General features: G+C 42.6%; 2 protein-coding genes across 4 annotated transcripts in view; both read right to left on the minus strand.

The window, feature by feature from the left end:
* Positions 1-347: 347 nt before the first annotated feature.
* On the minus strand, positions 348-6,765 carry LOC309364989 (uncharacterized protein). Its single transcript, XM_081903061.1, has 2 exons — positions 6,699-6,765; positions 348-1,709 (listed from the first exon to the last, which is right to left on the minus strand). Exon 2 carries the CDS (start codon positions 1,597-1,599, stop codon positions 487-489), a length of 1,113 nt encoding a protein of 370 aa, XP_081759187.1. The 5' UTR covers positions 1,600-1,709; positions 6,699-6,765; the 3' UTR covers positions 348-486.
* A 4,232-nt stretch (positions 6,766-10,997) lies between these two features.
* LOC309364874 (uncharacterized protein) overlaps positions 10,998-14,955 on the minus strand; it is a 29,852-nt gene continuing 25,894 nt past the window's right edge. For all 3 annotated transcript variants that reach the window (XM_081902842.1, XM_081902843.1, XM_081902841.1), the window contains exon 3: positions 10,998-14,250. In XM_081902842.1, the coding sequence (XP_081758968.1) occupies positions 12,692-14,104 (1,413 nt within the window). In that variant the 5' untranslated portion in view covers positions 14,105-14,250 and the 3' untranslated portion in view covers positions 10,998-12,691. The remainder of the gene's footprint in view (positions 14,251-14,955) is intronic.

The following is a 14,955-nucleotide window of genomic DNA, read 5'->3' on the forward strand; positions in this document are numbered from 1 at the left end:
ATTTAGTATAATTACAACAATAGGTGTTATACGGTTGTTCGTATACTACTAATATAATGAACCCTGCTTCCAAAGCATCACAACTTTGACCCTGTAATTTCCACAATGCTCTATTAGCAATCCCAAAACACCAACATTTCCAACTCCCTCTAAAAAAGACTGAACTTCAGCCGACTCAAAGAGCATCAACATTGATCACCAGCATTGCAGGTTCACGCTCTCTGCAAACTGTAAACAGTTCGTGACATATGATATTGCATTTACTATTGTGAGACGTCACCTTCATTACTTGAATACATGGGTACAAATTTCCACACTGACTGAAGCTCTTTCCATATATTTAAATGATTTCTCACTATCAGTAAAGTTCTTGCACACACAATTCTCACATTTAAATGCTTTCCCCCCCTGTTGTGAATGTTCTCTGGTGTCTTTAAAATGTCCACTTTGACCGAGGCTCTTTCCACACTCCTTACATTTAAATGGTTATTCTCTGGTGTGAGTTCGCTGGTGTTTCTGAAGGTTTCCACTTTGACTGAAGCTTTTCCCACATTCCATACATTTAAATGGTTTCTCCCCTGTGTGAGTTCTTTGGTGGCTTTTATAATTTCCACTTTGACTGAAGCTCTTTCCACAGTCTATACAGTTATATGGGTTCTCCAATGTGTGAGTTCTTTGGTGCTGTCTAAGGTTTTTGGTTGAAGTGAAGCTCTTTCCACACTCCATACATTTATATGGTTTCTCCCCTGTGTGAGTTCGCTGATGTGTTCTAAAGGTTCCACTATGACGAAAACTCTTCCCACACTCCATACATTTAAATGGTTTCTCCCCTGTGTGTGTTCTTTGGTGGCTTTTATAATTTCCAATTTGACTGAAGCTCTTTCCACACTCTTTGCAGTTATATGGGTTCTCCCCTGTGTGAGTTCTTTGGTGCAGTCTAAGGCGTACACTTCGACTGAAGCTCTTTCCACACTCCATACATTTAAATGGTTTCTCCCCTGTGTGAGTTTTCTGATGTGTTCTGAGGTATCTACTTTGACTGAAGCTCTTCCCACATTCCATACATTTAAATGGTTTCTCCCCTGTGTGAGTTTTCTGATGTGTTCTGAGGTATCCACTTCGACTGAAGCTCTTTCCACACTCCATACATTTAAATGGTTTCTCCCCTGTGTGAGTTTTCTGATGTGTTCTGAGGTATCCACTTTGACTGAAGCTCTTTCCACACTCCATACATTGGAATGGTTTCTCCCCTGTGTGAGTTTTCTGATGTATACTAAGGTTTCCACTTTGACTGAAGTTCTTTCCACATTCCATACATTTAAATGGTTTCATCCCTGTGTGAGTTCGCTGATGTATTTTAAGGGCATCCCTACGACCAAAGCTCTTTCTACATTCCATACATTTAAATGGTTTCTCTCCTGTGTGAATTCTTTGATGGATTCTAAGTGTTCCATGCTGACTGAAGTTCTTTCCACACTCCATACATTTAATTGGTTTCTCTCCCTTGGGCATTTGTTGATGTTTCCTATGAGTTTTGCTCCAGTTCAAGTTCTTTTTGCACTGCATAGCTTTAGATGGTTTATCTTCTGTTGAGTTCATTATTGTAAACTCAGTGTGCACACAGACAGAACATTATGCACATTTTAACTTTGTCTTCATTATTCTCAATGAAATTGAAGGTGTCTCCTCAGAATTTGGATCGCCTTCTCCTTTGGGGGAAAGAAAACCATTTTAGGGTTTCACGGAAGAGGGAAAAGGAACTTAACACAAAGTGAGCCTAATTAACACCACCGTCTTTTTTATTTAAAAGCATCTCCTAGATTCTCTCCTCTCTTCTCTATGTCCACCTGAGGAAGTATGGCCAGGGAATGGACCACCTGATCTCATGCCCGTCTTGTGATATAGAACTATCCTTGTGGAAATTATCTGTCCAGGACTCTCTCACTTTCCTTTCTCCTTTGGGGTGGGTGGTTAAGCAAATATGTGTGACACTGAAAAAGCTGAATTCTAATGGGAAGACTTTCAGAGGAAAATATCCTTTGGAATAATATACCAATTGCATGTAAGCTGTCAATTGGATTACAAAAGTGGATTATGCATTTCCTAAATGTGGCCAAAAGACTGATACTGATAAATTAGAGGAATAAAGATATGTTTCACCTTAATTAATTAATTATTTAATATAATATATCATTATTCAAACCCCATCCATAAGGCTGGGTTTCCCAACCCTCTGGGCAGCTCCCAACAGAATATTAAAGACACGCTAAAACATCAAACATCGACTTCCAGTTGGTCCACAGAGCTGAGAAGAGATGGGACTCAGCCCTTAGGGGAGAGTTCAGCTCTTTGCAAAACAAAGGGGGAGTCTGCAAGGGCACCGCAGCCCCCCAAACCCTCAAAAGGATTAGTTTGAGGCCACCAGCACTATAAGGACGTCTCTCCGGCACCAAAAACGCTCCCCTTGGAGAGTGGAAAGTGCAGCGAAATCAAGACGCCAGCGCGGGACGCCATTAACTACTCGGAGGATTGAAGCCTTGAGTCTATCCAGCACAGTGGCTGATTTTCAAACAAAACAAACCTGAATCTGGCAAAATGTTGGGAAATTCTAATTGTGAAAGATTCGGAAAACAGAAGGGATAAAAAAGGAGGCCACCCCCGACTGAGATTGATTTACACTGCATGAATTACCTTCAAAACGGAGTAAGATTCTAATCTCCTACAGCGAATAAAAATAATAAATATACCTTTTTAGTTCTGAAGGTTTGGTTTACTGAAAGGGAGGCGGAAATCCCTAGAAAATAAACTTATTTGAAACCCTTTCGGAGTTGAAGGAGAATGCAGGAGAATGCAGGAGAAGGAGCTTCCGGCTTTCACTTTCAATTTTAATTTAAACTGCGCAATTTGTAAAAAATATGTTTATCGAGCTATTTTTGCGAGTTAAAATACCAGACCCGCAGAGACAAATATAAAAAGACTGTTAAAGTCTGGTACTGTAAGAAATCTGAGGAGATATTTACAGGAAGAGACTTGGGGACACCCTCCCCCTTTTGGTTAATGAGCATGATGGATTTATTTTCTCTCTCTCTCTTTTAACTTCACCTTTTTCATTGTTAAGACATTATAATTGTAGTGAATAACTTCCTCTTTTTATGGGATGCAATTGTGGTGCAGGAAGTGAAGCAAAGAGAGATAAATTTGAGAATCAGATCTCTCCCAGAAACAGCAGGACAGAATATTTTAGAAGAATTAATTATTGAAATTGCACAATGGCTAGGAATTGGAAAAGATGAATTTGCCAATACAGTATTGAATGCATTTAGGATAAAAGTTAAATAAAAAAAAAGGAAAAAAGTTTCCAGGAGATTGTTTGATGATATTTAAAGATAAGTAGATGAGAAATTTAATTTTGCTAAAAAAATAAGAGAAAAGAAGCTCTATATTGATAGAGCAATGATAATCATATTTAAGGAAATTCCACTTTGTCAGCTGAAATGACGTGCTGGATATAAACCTCTGACACTAGTGCTGAGAAAAAACAATATTGATTTTAAATGGGAGTATCTGGAAGGAGTCTCATTCTACTACAAGGAAAAGTTAAACTGAAAAAGATGAAGTAAAAAAATTCCTCCAGAGGTACAGGGAACTGGATAAAGAGGAAGAAGAGGCAGCAGCAGCAGCAGGAACAGATACCATAGACCAAGAATAAGAAGTAGAAGATAATAAATTAGAAGAAGAGGAGGAGGAAGGATAAGTTTAAAAGACTCTAGTTCACAAATAGTAGCAAAAACAAAATGGCATGAACACTTATGACATGGAGTGTTAATGGTTTGAATAACAAAACTAAAAGAAATAAAGTTGAAAAGATTCTATTAAAAAGAACTTAGATATTGTTTTTGAGAGACTCATGTTGCAAGAAAACATAGAAGAATTTTGGTAAAAAATAAATTAGGAAGTGAATTTATTTCAACAGACAGGAGTAAAAAGAGTTGTATATAAAAAATAAATATGAAGCGAGACAAATCTTTGTGGATCAAAAAATAATTATGGGGGACCTGAATGGGGTGATTTCATTGGAAATTGATAGAATGAGAAATGGGAATAGAATAGAAAGAAGGTAAACTACCCAAAACTTTCTTCTCTATGGTAGAAAGCTGCAATTTGATTGATGTGTGGAGATTAAAACACCCGTTGGAGAAACAATATAGTGGTACCTCGGGTTAAGAACTTAATTCGTTCTTGAGGTCCGTTCTTAACCTGACACTGTTCTTAACCTGAGATACCACTTTAGCTAATGGGGCCTCCCAGTGCTGCTGCAAGATTTCTGTTCTTATCCTGAAGCAAAGTTCTTAACCCCAGGTACTATTTCTGCTGTTTACCAGCTCCATCTGGTATGCAGACTGAGACCCTATCTTCCCCTCGGACTGCTTCACCAGAGTGGTGCATGCTCTGGTTATCTCTCGCTTGGAGTACTGCAATGCGCTCTATGTGGGGCTACCTTTGAAACTACAACTAATCCAGAATGCGGCAGCTAGACTGGTGACTGGGAGTGGCCGCCAAGACCACATAACATCGGTCTTGAAAGACCTACATTAGCTCCCAGTATGTTTCCAAGCACCATTCAAAGTAACCTTTAAAGCCCTAAACAGCCTCAGTCCAGTATATCTGTAGGAGCATCTCCACCCCCATCGTTCTACCCGGACACTGAGGTCCAGCACCAAGGGCCTTCTGGCGGTTGCCTCACTGTGAGAAGCCAAGTTACAGGGAACCAGGCAAAGGCCCTTCTCGGTAGTGGCACCCATCCTGACAAGCGCCCTCCCACAAGATGTCAAAGAAAAAAACTACCAGACTTTTAGAAGACATCTGAAGGCAGCCCTGTTTGGGGAAGCTTTTAATGTTTGATGCATTACCGTATTTTAATATTTTGCTGGAAGCCGCCCAGAGTGCCTGAGGAAGCCCAGCCAGATGGGTGGGGTAAATAATAAATAAATAAATAAATAAATAAATAAATAAATAAATAATGATGATGATGATAAAAATTTCAGCTAGACCCTACTGGCACCATTGGAGGAAGTAATGAACAATATTTTGAAAAAAGGAGAAACACCAGAGACTTGGAAAGAAGCATATATTACACTGATACCCAAACCTGACTCAGACTTATGACAGGTTAAAAACTACAGGCCGATTTCTTTGTTGAACAGTGATTATAAACTATTTGCAAATATTAAGGTTTTCTTCCTGGTCGCCAGATGAAGGACAATATAAGGAATATTGTGAATATTATTGAATACTTGATGGCCAGGAATGAAAAGCAGGCAGCCATAATATTTGTGGGAATTTAAGATTAAAAACTTAGAAAGGATGGAAATGGGTCAATTGTTTATGAGAAGTTTAAAAGCAATATATTCACGTCAAAAGGCAAAAATTATTGAAAATAATGTTGTCAGGACATTATGTATTAACAGAAAATATTGAAATTACAAAAGGGACAAGACAAGGTGTCCACTATCACCATTGTTATTCATATCGGTTCTGGAATTCTCCTGAATAATATAAGGTTAGCAGAAGGAATTAAAGGAATATCAGTCAGAAGGAAAGAATATAAAGTAAAAGCCTTTATGGATGACTTGGTAATAACAATTGAACCAATAACAAGTCCGAAGGAAGTACTAGAAAAAAGTGAACAGTTTAGACAAGTAGCAGGCTTTAAAATAAATAAAAATAAAAAGTTTGTTAAAAATATGGACAAAAAGATAGTGGATCAGTTGCAATAATAAACAGAAACAGGGGTGGTAAAGAAAGTGAAATACCTAAGAATATTGTTAACCCCCCAAAATATAAATTTCTATCAAGAAAACCACAACCAGGTATGGAATAAGATTAAGAGAGATTTGGAAGTGTGGGGAAGGATGAAATTGTCACTTTGGGGAAGGATATCGGTTATAAAAATGAATGTGCTACCAAAAATGTTATTTTTGTTTCAGTCAATTGATGGAGTACACAGAATTAGCTAAGATGACCGGGAGAATCCGAGAACAGCGGGACCAAAAATTCCTGAAGGATTGGAGTAAATTTGTGAATTATTTGAAGGGCAATGGTGTTCAATTGAATACGCTTGTAGGATAACAAGAAGTCTTGTGAAAAATGGAGATAAGAAATATTGTTAATGAGTTAAAAGATAGGATGTTAAGATTTTGATTATATAAACAGTAGTAAAGAGATAAATTGTAAACAGAAGAGAGATAGGATGAAATCATTAGAAGGGAATGATGGAAGTCACTGGCTAAAAGTAGCCAAGATGTGTAAGAGATGATAAGATGGATGTTTTGTTTGGAAAGTTTATGTTAAAAATCTTTAATAATAATAATAATAACATCAAACATCAAAAACTTCCCTAAATAGGGCTGCCTTCAGATGAATTGACAATCTGAGAACACTCACAATGGTTGAATGGATTGCTTATAGACGTAGACTTTGTTTGGATAAACAAGGGCTCTGATGCCTGTTTATGGACTCTGTGCTTATTTGCAACCATTCAGATGCAATTGGCCAGTACTAAGCCATTCTACTTGAAGTCTGGAATGTCATGTGGATTTATAGCTCTTCTTTGTGCTTTGGTTTCCTGCGCTCTGAATGCTGCTGTTTCTGTGAACTCTGTGGAGAGGCCAGTTTGGCGAAATGATACTGGTACAGACCTCTCAATTTCTCCAGGACACGCTTCCGCGATTTTATTTTTCAATGCAGCTGATGTCAGACTGGTGTCCTAACTGGAATAAACAAAACAGAAGTGTTATTGATGTCCTATGTGATTATTAAAAGTATTCAAAAATATTCATCTTTAGAAGCAGAGCTACACGTTCCTCCAGTTGCTGAACTTTGTCTTCTAAGAGGGCAATCAACATACAATTGCTGCAGGTAAAGCTGCCTGCAGCTGTTCCCTCACCCTCCATCTTGAAAACGTGTCGTGAACAGGGTGGGGAAATGGGACCCCCCCTTTTTTCAAGGATCCCCCCCCGTCCCTCTCTCCAAGGCAGATTTCTTGCCGGGAAGGAAAAAGCCAAGGCAGCCCCTCCGGGGATTCCCCCCCCCCCAGCGCCCAAGATGGAGACATCTCTTCCCAAAGGCCACGGGTCTCTCCCTCCCCCCCCCCACAGGGTTCCCTCCTCCCTCGCCAAAGATGCTTCCATTGATCCCCCAGCCTCCACACTTCCTTCGCCCTCCTCCCTCCGTCGCCCCTGCGCCCAGAAACCCCCCTTGGCTCATCTCGCCCCTGCGCCCCCAAATGCGCGTGGCGCGGGTGCTTCCAAGGAGGAGGCGCCACGGAAACCCGGCAGGGGCTTCCTTCGTAGAAAGGACCCCTGCACCCCCGCCCTTGTGCATATCCCATAGTGCTATTATGGGGGGGTGTGATCTCTTGTGGGGAGGGGCTCCAAAGGAGATGGAGCCATGCAAGTCCTGCAGGTCTTGGGTCCCCACTTCGCAGCGGGATTGCATGGATCCAGACCCTCCTGATGGGCCCCAGTAAAGGCGCTTTTGGGGAAGGTGGGGAGATATGGAGGGGTCTTTGTCCTTTCCTCCCCCCTCCCCATTCCCCCCCTTCCCCATCCCTGCATCTTTACCCCTTTGTCCTCTCTTCTGCCCCTCCGCCTCCCTTGCTCGCTCTTCCGAAGTCTTTCCTGCAACAGAAAGAGCAGGGCGGGAGGAGTTAGTCCAGCGACGCCCCCCCTTTCTCAAGCCCCTCCCGATGCTCCGGCCCATAGAGTTATGGGGCAGAGCAGCCCCTGCCAGTGCTCGGATGGGAACCTGCACTGAGGATTTTCCCAGGGGTTGCATGGGAGGCCTCTCTATCTCTCTCCTCTCTATGATAGAAGGGGGGGCAGTTCTTCCCTGTCCAGTTCTTCCTATACTGGAGGCTCTGGGATCCTGCATCTCAGCCGGCAAGGCCCCTTTTCTGCGGTTACACCAAGCCTGCAGGGCAGTTCTTTGGACACTGCTTCCCTGCCTCTTGTCTAGAGAGAGCAGCAAACTCTGCACATGTCCAGAGTATATTGTATGAACTCCCACCACGCTTTTACAGTACCAGTTTTAGTTTGCCTAGTCCCACATTGGAGTTTCCAGCATTGCAGGGGGTTGGACTAGATGACCCTTGGAGGTCCCTTGCAACTCTGCATCTCTATGATTAACCACCAGTCAATAATGCAGAGCGGCAAACTCTGCACATGGCCAGAGAATAATGTATGAACTCCCACCACACCGTACCAGTTTTAGTTTGCCACTTAACGAACCACCAGTCAATAATGCAGGGCTCTTTTGCCCCACGTGGATCATGAACCCGCAACCCTGAAAGGAAGAGCCTCATGCTGTGCCCACTGAGCTCTCCCACCTTTCGCCCCTAAGGGACCGGGGCTCCTAGGGGTTGGCCCCTCTGGATGCACCTTTCCCAGCACGGGAGCCTAGCCGAGCGTTGCCACTTCCAGAATCTGGTGGGATCCCATGGCGGGATCCAGATCCCTCCTTGCCCACTTTCTCCCTGGGCGGAAACCCCCGAGCGGCGAGGCCACGTAAGGGTTAAGGGGAGAGAGAGAAAAAAGGCCCCGGAAAAGGCCCCTCTCTCCATCACCCCACTTCTTTTTCCGCTTGTCTTGGGAGGCCTCTGGGGTGGCAAGTCCTTTGGGTGCAGAGAAGGCTGTTGGGGGGCTGAGAGATGAATGGGAGGATCCCCTGGGTGGGTGGGTGGAAAGGAAACCATGGGGCCCAAGGCCTTTGAGGTCCCTGCAAGCCCCTGCCCAACCCCCACGAACCGGGGGGGGGAGAGCTCTTTGGGGGGCTCAGAAATGGGTGTCTCTTGAGAAGGGGGGGAGGACTCCAAGTGGGGAAAGAGGGTGGGCCCCTGTATTTGGGAGATGCTTTCTTTGTGACCCCTGCATTGCAGAGGGGTTGGACTAGATGACCCTGGGGGTCCCTTCGAGCTCCACAGTTTTATGGTTCTGGGGGGTAGAGGACAGATTGAATAAGTATCACCAGAAAACATTTAAAAACGGGGCTCCTTGTGTGACCTGAACTGTGGGATCTCACATATGGGAATGTCCAAAATTCAGCATTCCATTGACGTTGGAGAGAGACTGAGTTGAGAAATAAGCCCAAGGGTACATATTGATATTGCAATGTATTAGATAAAATGTAAAGAAATATACAATAATAAGTGTACATTCATTTGTAAAAAAGGAATATACAACAGAATAGACAGGACGTTCAAAGTGTTGGTATATATATATATAGATATATGAATATGATTTTGGAATTGTTTTTTGTCCTTGTGTTCCCCCCCATAAGTATATAAACTTTGTATACGTGCTGAAAATTACAGCATAATACGTCTTGTGATGTAATATAATGGAACATAAGACTTTTAATAAATACATAAAACTGGAAATTCCAAAAAAAGACGTTTATTATTATAATAAATAAATAAAACTTATGTTCGGGGGGGTTATTCTTATCATTATTATTGGGCAAAATATTCCTGTATTGCAGGGGGTTGGACTTGATGACCTTCGGGGGGTCCCTTCCAACTCTGTAGTTCTATGATTAACCACCAGTCAATAATGTGGGGGACTCACCCGCTTACTGCCCCCTATTAAATTAAAATACAGTGTGCACATCTCACTGTATACAAACTACAAAAATCTATACAATTTACCACAGTTTATCTTGTAGTGAGTGAATATCATCTCGGGCAGAAGCTGAACAAACAACAAGGAGAGTTTTATTAATAAAAAGAAGCTTTTGAAAGAAAGTGGGTCAGGAAATGTGTTCTCCTGGATAGAAGTCAACTTATATACTTAAACTTTAAGATGTCTCAGGCTTAAACACAGGATTACAATCACAGCTTGTCTTAAACTCTCTTCACTAAAAAAAAGTTACACTTCAGTTTTTGATATTTAGTTAGGACAGGTGGTTCAATTAAATACAGCACAACTTCCCTCCCCGATCAATACCCTGGTTCATGAGCGAGGGGCACTTTCCCTCTCTAAGCAACCCCACTGCTGGGGTAGTTCCAAAATGTCATAACAGACCCAGGGGACCCCTCCCCCCCTTGTGACTGGCTTGGGGGTCCTCTCTCCCTGGGAAAACTGCCCCCTCCTGACTGGAAGGGGACCCAGAAGAGCCTGAATCCCCCATGATCTGCTTCTTCTGCCTCAAGAGTCAGCCCTCCCAGGACACCCCTGTCTGTAGACCTTCCCCAGACCCCCAACCGAGTCTCCCTCTCCAGGCTGGGAGGGTCTTTCCTCTCTCAGGGAGGGTGTTCAACTCAAACCAGAACCAGTTCTCCCTCAGGCAAATCTTATCCTCCTCCCCAACTCCCACCTCAAAACTATCCCTCTTCATCTTCTCTCATATCAAACACTATCTAACTCTCTCCCTCAGTAACGGCTCCTTTTATTTTCCCTCCAAAAGTGCTGTTGTCCAATCAGAGAGAGGTTCCATCCCTCTGGTGGAATTTCAGGGGGACTGAATGACCAGACTCTGGTCCAGCTCTGCTGTCCGTCACACTTCTGCCTGACAACAACCAGTACAGGTCAGCTGTAAGCTGTAGGAAATCTCTGTCCCTGATCACAACCACCAGACCTACTACAGGCCAATACTTTGTGAGGAAAACTTCAGGAATTTGGAATCTCCATGTATCTACATCACCTTGGGTTTCACGATATGGCAGTTCTAAAAGCGGGGGGGCGGGGGCGGAGCAGGAGTTTGCCTGTGAGAGGAAGAGTTTTGGGCTCCTTGTGAAAGGGAATTCCAGGAACCACTTCAGACAAGGCCTTTCCCAGGATGGAAAGAGAGTGAGGGAAATCTGACACCCCCTTATCCCTTTCGAAATAGTTTATTCCAGGCTTTAAGATACGGGGTAAGAATTTCCTTCCAAACCACCCCTCAATGGTCCATGGCCAGGGGAAGGAATAACACCTCAAAGAAAAACACAGCCAAGAGATAGGAAAATTCAACGTCCGGAAGGGACCCAGTTTATTGAGAGATAAGCTATTGCAAAGCTCCAGTGACCCAAAACCAGAGGTTCATTTTAGTACAACTTTGAGAGGGTTTTTTTTGACGAAGGTACAGGCATTAGCTCATAGAAGTTATACATGTAAGTGAAGGTCACAGGTCTGGGAGCTAAAACGGTTCTTCTGTCCATTATTTTGGGTATCTTGGTGTCTTGCTGTCTTAGGATTTACATTTCACTCATTTATTGTCCGTCTCCCTCACAACCATCTCCCTTTAGAAAGTCCTTAGCTTACCATTCCAATAGCTCCCAACGCCTGGGAAGAAGACTCAAGGGAAGAAGAGTCGGTCACATAAACTTTCTATTTCTAAACGTTTTAAACAATAGTTTGAAAGATAAGCGGGTGGAAGTCGGGGTTGAGAAGTTCACGTAGCCTAGAAATTATTAGAGCACTGAGACATAGTTTCCATCAGAGAAAGTAAGATGAAGGTATAACAAAGGTACATATGTTTCATTCACTGTTAGGTTATACGAATTCTATCATATGCTAAATGGGTTAACTAATTTTACAACAGAAACACCAGTTCAGTCTCGACTTGAGAGGTTGCAAAACGTGGGGGCAGATCCAGAAGGCAGATCCAGCCCCCCCAAAGAGAAACAGCAGCAGCTGGTCTAGAACACTCTTTCCCTCCAAGCCGTATTAATGGATCCTTCTCTAGGAGGACTTGGAGGAGCCACAGACCCTTGGGAAGGAGAGAGTAGCAAAGGATGCCCCAGAGCCCCTCTGGAGAAGTTATTGACAGCACCCCAAACAGAATCACCCACCCAAGGCCATGTTTCTTTCTCTCCACCACCTTCTCTTCCCCCAGTTGCTTTTATTCATCTAGAGGAGCGGGGGAGGGAGTCTCTTTCACACCCCCTCTGGACACCCCAGGTACCCTGCTTTCTTCATTCCTCTATTCCTGCTGCCACTGGAAATAATGTTTTATCTGAACATTGTGCCCTTCAGAGAACCAAGTAAGAGGAAGGGTTGTAACACAATTAGTGTATCTGTTATAAAAACTACAGAAGGGGTTTATGCACATAAGAAGATGGCCCCACTCTGCATCTTATTTGCTCATTTAGTATAATTACAACAATAGGTGTTATACGGTTGTTCGTATACTACTAATATAACGAACCCTGCTTCCAAAGCATCACAACTTTCACCCTGTAATTTAAACAATGCTCTATTAGCAATTCCGAAACACCAACATTTCCAACTCTCTCTCCCAAAACTGAACTCCAGCCGACTCAAAGAGCATCAACATTGACCACCAGCATTGCAGGTTCACGCTCTCTGTAAACAGTTCATGACATATGATATTGCATTTACTATTGTGAGACATCACCTTCATTACTTGAATACATGGGTACAAATTTACATGCAGACACCAGAACTTCGCATGTACTCTATGCATCTAACGGTTGATGTATATTAAGATCTGCACTCCAACTGAAGCTCCTTCCACACTGACTGAAGCTCTTTCCATATTCCATATATTTAAATGATTTCTCACTATCAGTAAAGCTCTTTGCACACACAATCCTCACATTTAAATGCTTTCCCCCCTGCTGTGAATGTTCTCTGGTGTCTTTAAAATGTCCGCTTTGACCGAGTCTCTTTCCACACTCCTTACAATTAAATGGCTATTTTCTGGTGTGAGTTCGCTGATGTATCTTAAGGTTTCCACTTTGACTGAAGCTTTTTCCACATTCCATACATTTAAATGGTTTCTCCTTTGTGTGAGTCTGTAGATGGCTTCTAAGGGTTCCACCATTACCGAAGCTCTTTCCACACTCCATACATTTAAATGGTTTCTCCCCTGTGTGCGTTCTTTGGTGGCTTTTATAACTTCCACTTTGACTGAAGCTCTTTCCACAGTCTATACACTTATATGGGTTCTCCCCTGTGTGAGTTCTTTGGTGCAGTCTAAGGTTTTTGGTTGAAGTGAAGCTCTTTCCACACTCCATACATTTATATGGTTTCTCCCCTGTGTGAGTTCGCTGATGTATTCTAAAGGTTCCACTATGACGAAAACTCTTTCCACACTCCATACATTTAAATGGTTTCTCCCCTGTGTGTGTTCTTTGGTGGCTTTTATAATTTCCAATATGACTGAAGCTCTTTCCACACTCTTTACAGTTATATGGGTTCTCCCCTGTGTGAGTTCTTTGGTGCAGTCTGAGTACACTTTGACTGAAGCTCTTCCCACACTCCATACATTTATATGGTTTCTCCCCTGTGTGAGTTTTCTGATGTGTTCTGAGGTATGCACTTTGACTGAAGCTCTTCCCACATTCCATACATTTAAATGGTTTCTCCCCTGTGTGTGTTTTCTGATGTTTACTAAGGTGTCCACTTTGACTGAAGCTCTTCCCACATTCCATACATTTAAATGGTTTCTCCCCCGTGTGAGTTTTCTGATGTGTACTAAGGTTTCCACTTTGACTGAAGTTCTTTCCACATTCCAGACACTTAAATGGTTTCATCCCTGTGTGAGTTTGCTGATGTATTGTAAGGGCGTCCCTACGACCAAAGCTGTTTCCACATTCCATGCATTTAAATGGTTTCTCTCCCGTGTGAATTCGCTGGTGTGTTCTAAGGTCCCCACTTTGACTGAAGCTCTTTCCACACTCAACACATTTAAATGGTTTCTCTCCCGTGTGAATTCGCTGATGTGCTCTAAGCTGTCCACTTTGACTGAAGCTCTTTCCACACTCAACACATTTAAATGGTTTCTCTCCGGTGTGAGTTCGCTGATGTATTGTAAGGGCGTCCCTACGACGAAAGCTCTTTCTACATTCCATGCATTTAAATGGTTTCTCTCCCGTGTGAATTCGCTGATGTGTTCTAAGGTCCCCACTTTGTCTGAAGCTCTTTCCACACTCAATACATTTAAATGGTTTTTCCTTTGTGTGAATTCTTTGATGGATTCTAAGTGCTCCACACTGACTGAAGCTCTTTCCACACTCTATACATTTAATTGGTTTCTCTCCCTTGGGCATTTGTTGATGTTTCCTATGAGTTTTACTCCAGTTCAAGCTCTTTTTGCACTGCATAGCTTTAGATGGTTTCTCTTCTGTTGAGTTCAGTATTGTAAACTCAGTGTGCACACAGACAGAAGAACATTATGCACATTTTAACTTTGTCTTCATTATTCTCAATGAAATTGAAGGTGTCTCCTCAGAATTTGGATCGCCTTCTCCTTTGGGGGAAAGAAAACCATTTTAGGGTTTGACGGAAGAGGGAAAAGGAACTTAACACAAAGTGAGCCTAATTAACACCACCGTCTTTTTTATTTAAAAGCATCTCCTAGATTCTCTCCTCTCTTCTCTATGTCTCCCTGAGGAAGTACGGCCAGGGAATGGACCACCTGATCTCATGCCCGTCTTGTGATATAGAACTATCCTTGTGGAAATTATCTGTCCAGGACTCTCACTTTTCTTTCTCCTTTGGGGTGGGTAGTTAAGTAAATATGTGTGACACTGAAAAAGCTGAATTCTAATGGGAAGACTTTCAGAGGAAAATATCCTTTGGAATAATATACCAATTGCATGTAAGCTGTCAATTGGATTACAAAAGTGGATTATGCATTTCCTAAATGTGGCCAAAAGACTGATACTGATAAATTAGAGGAATAAAGATATGTTTCACCTTAATTAATTAATATAATATATCATCATTCAAACCCCATCCATAAGGCTGGGTTTTCCAACCCTCTGGGCAGCTCCCAACAGAATATTAAAGACACGCTAAAACATCAAACATCGACTTCCAGTTGGTCCACAGAGCTGAGAAGAGATGGGACTCAGCCCTTAGGGGAGAGTTCAGCTCTTTGCCAAACAAAGGGAGAGTCTGCAAGGGCACCGCAGCCCCCCAAACCCTCAAAAGGATTATTTTGAGGCCACCA

The sequence above is a fragment of the Podarcis melisellensis genome (assembly GCF_964234715.1).
Source record: "Podarcis melisellensis genome assembly, chromosome: 2".
NCBI classification, from domain to species: domain Eukaryota; kingdom Metazoa; phylum Chordata; class Lepidosauria; order Squamata; family Lacertidae; genus Podarcis; species Podarcis melisellensis.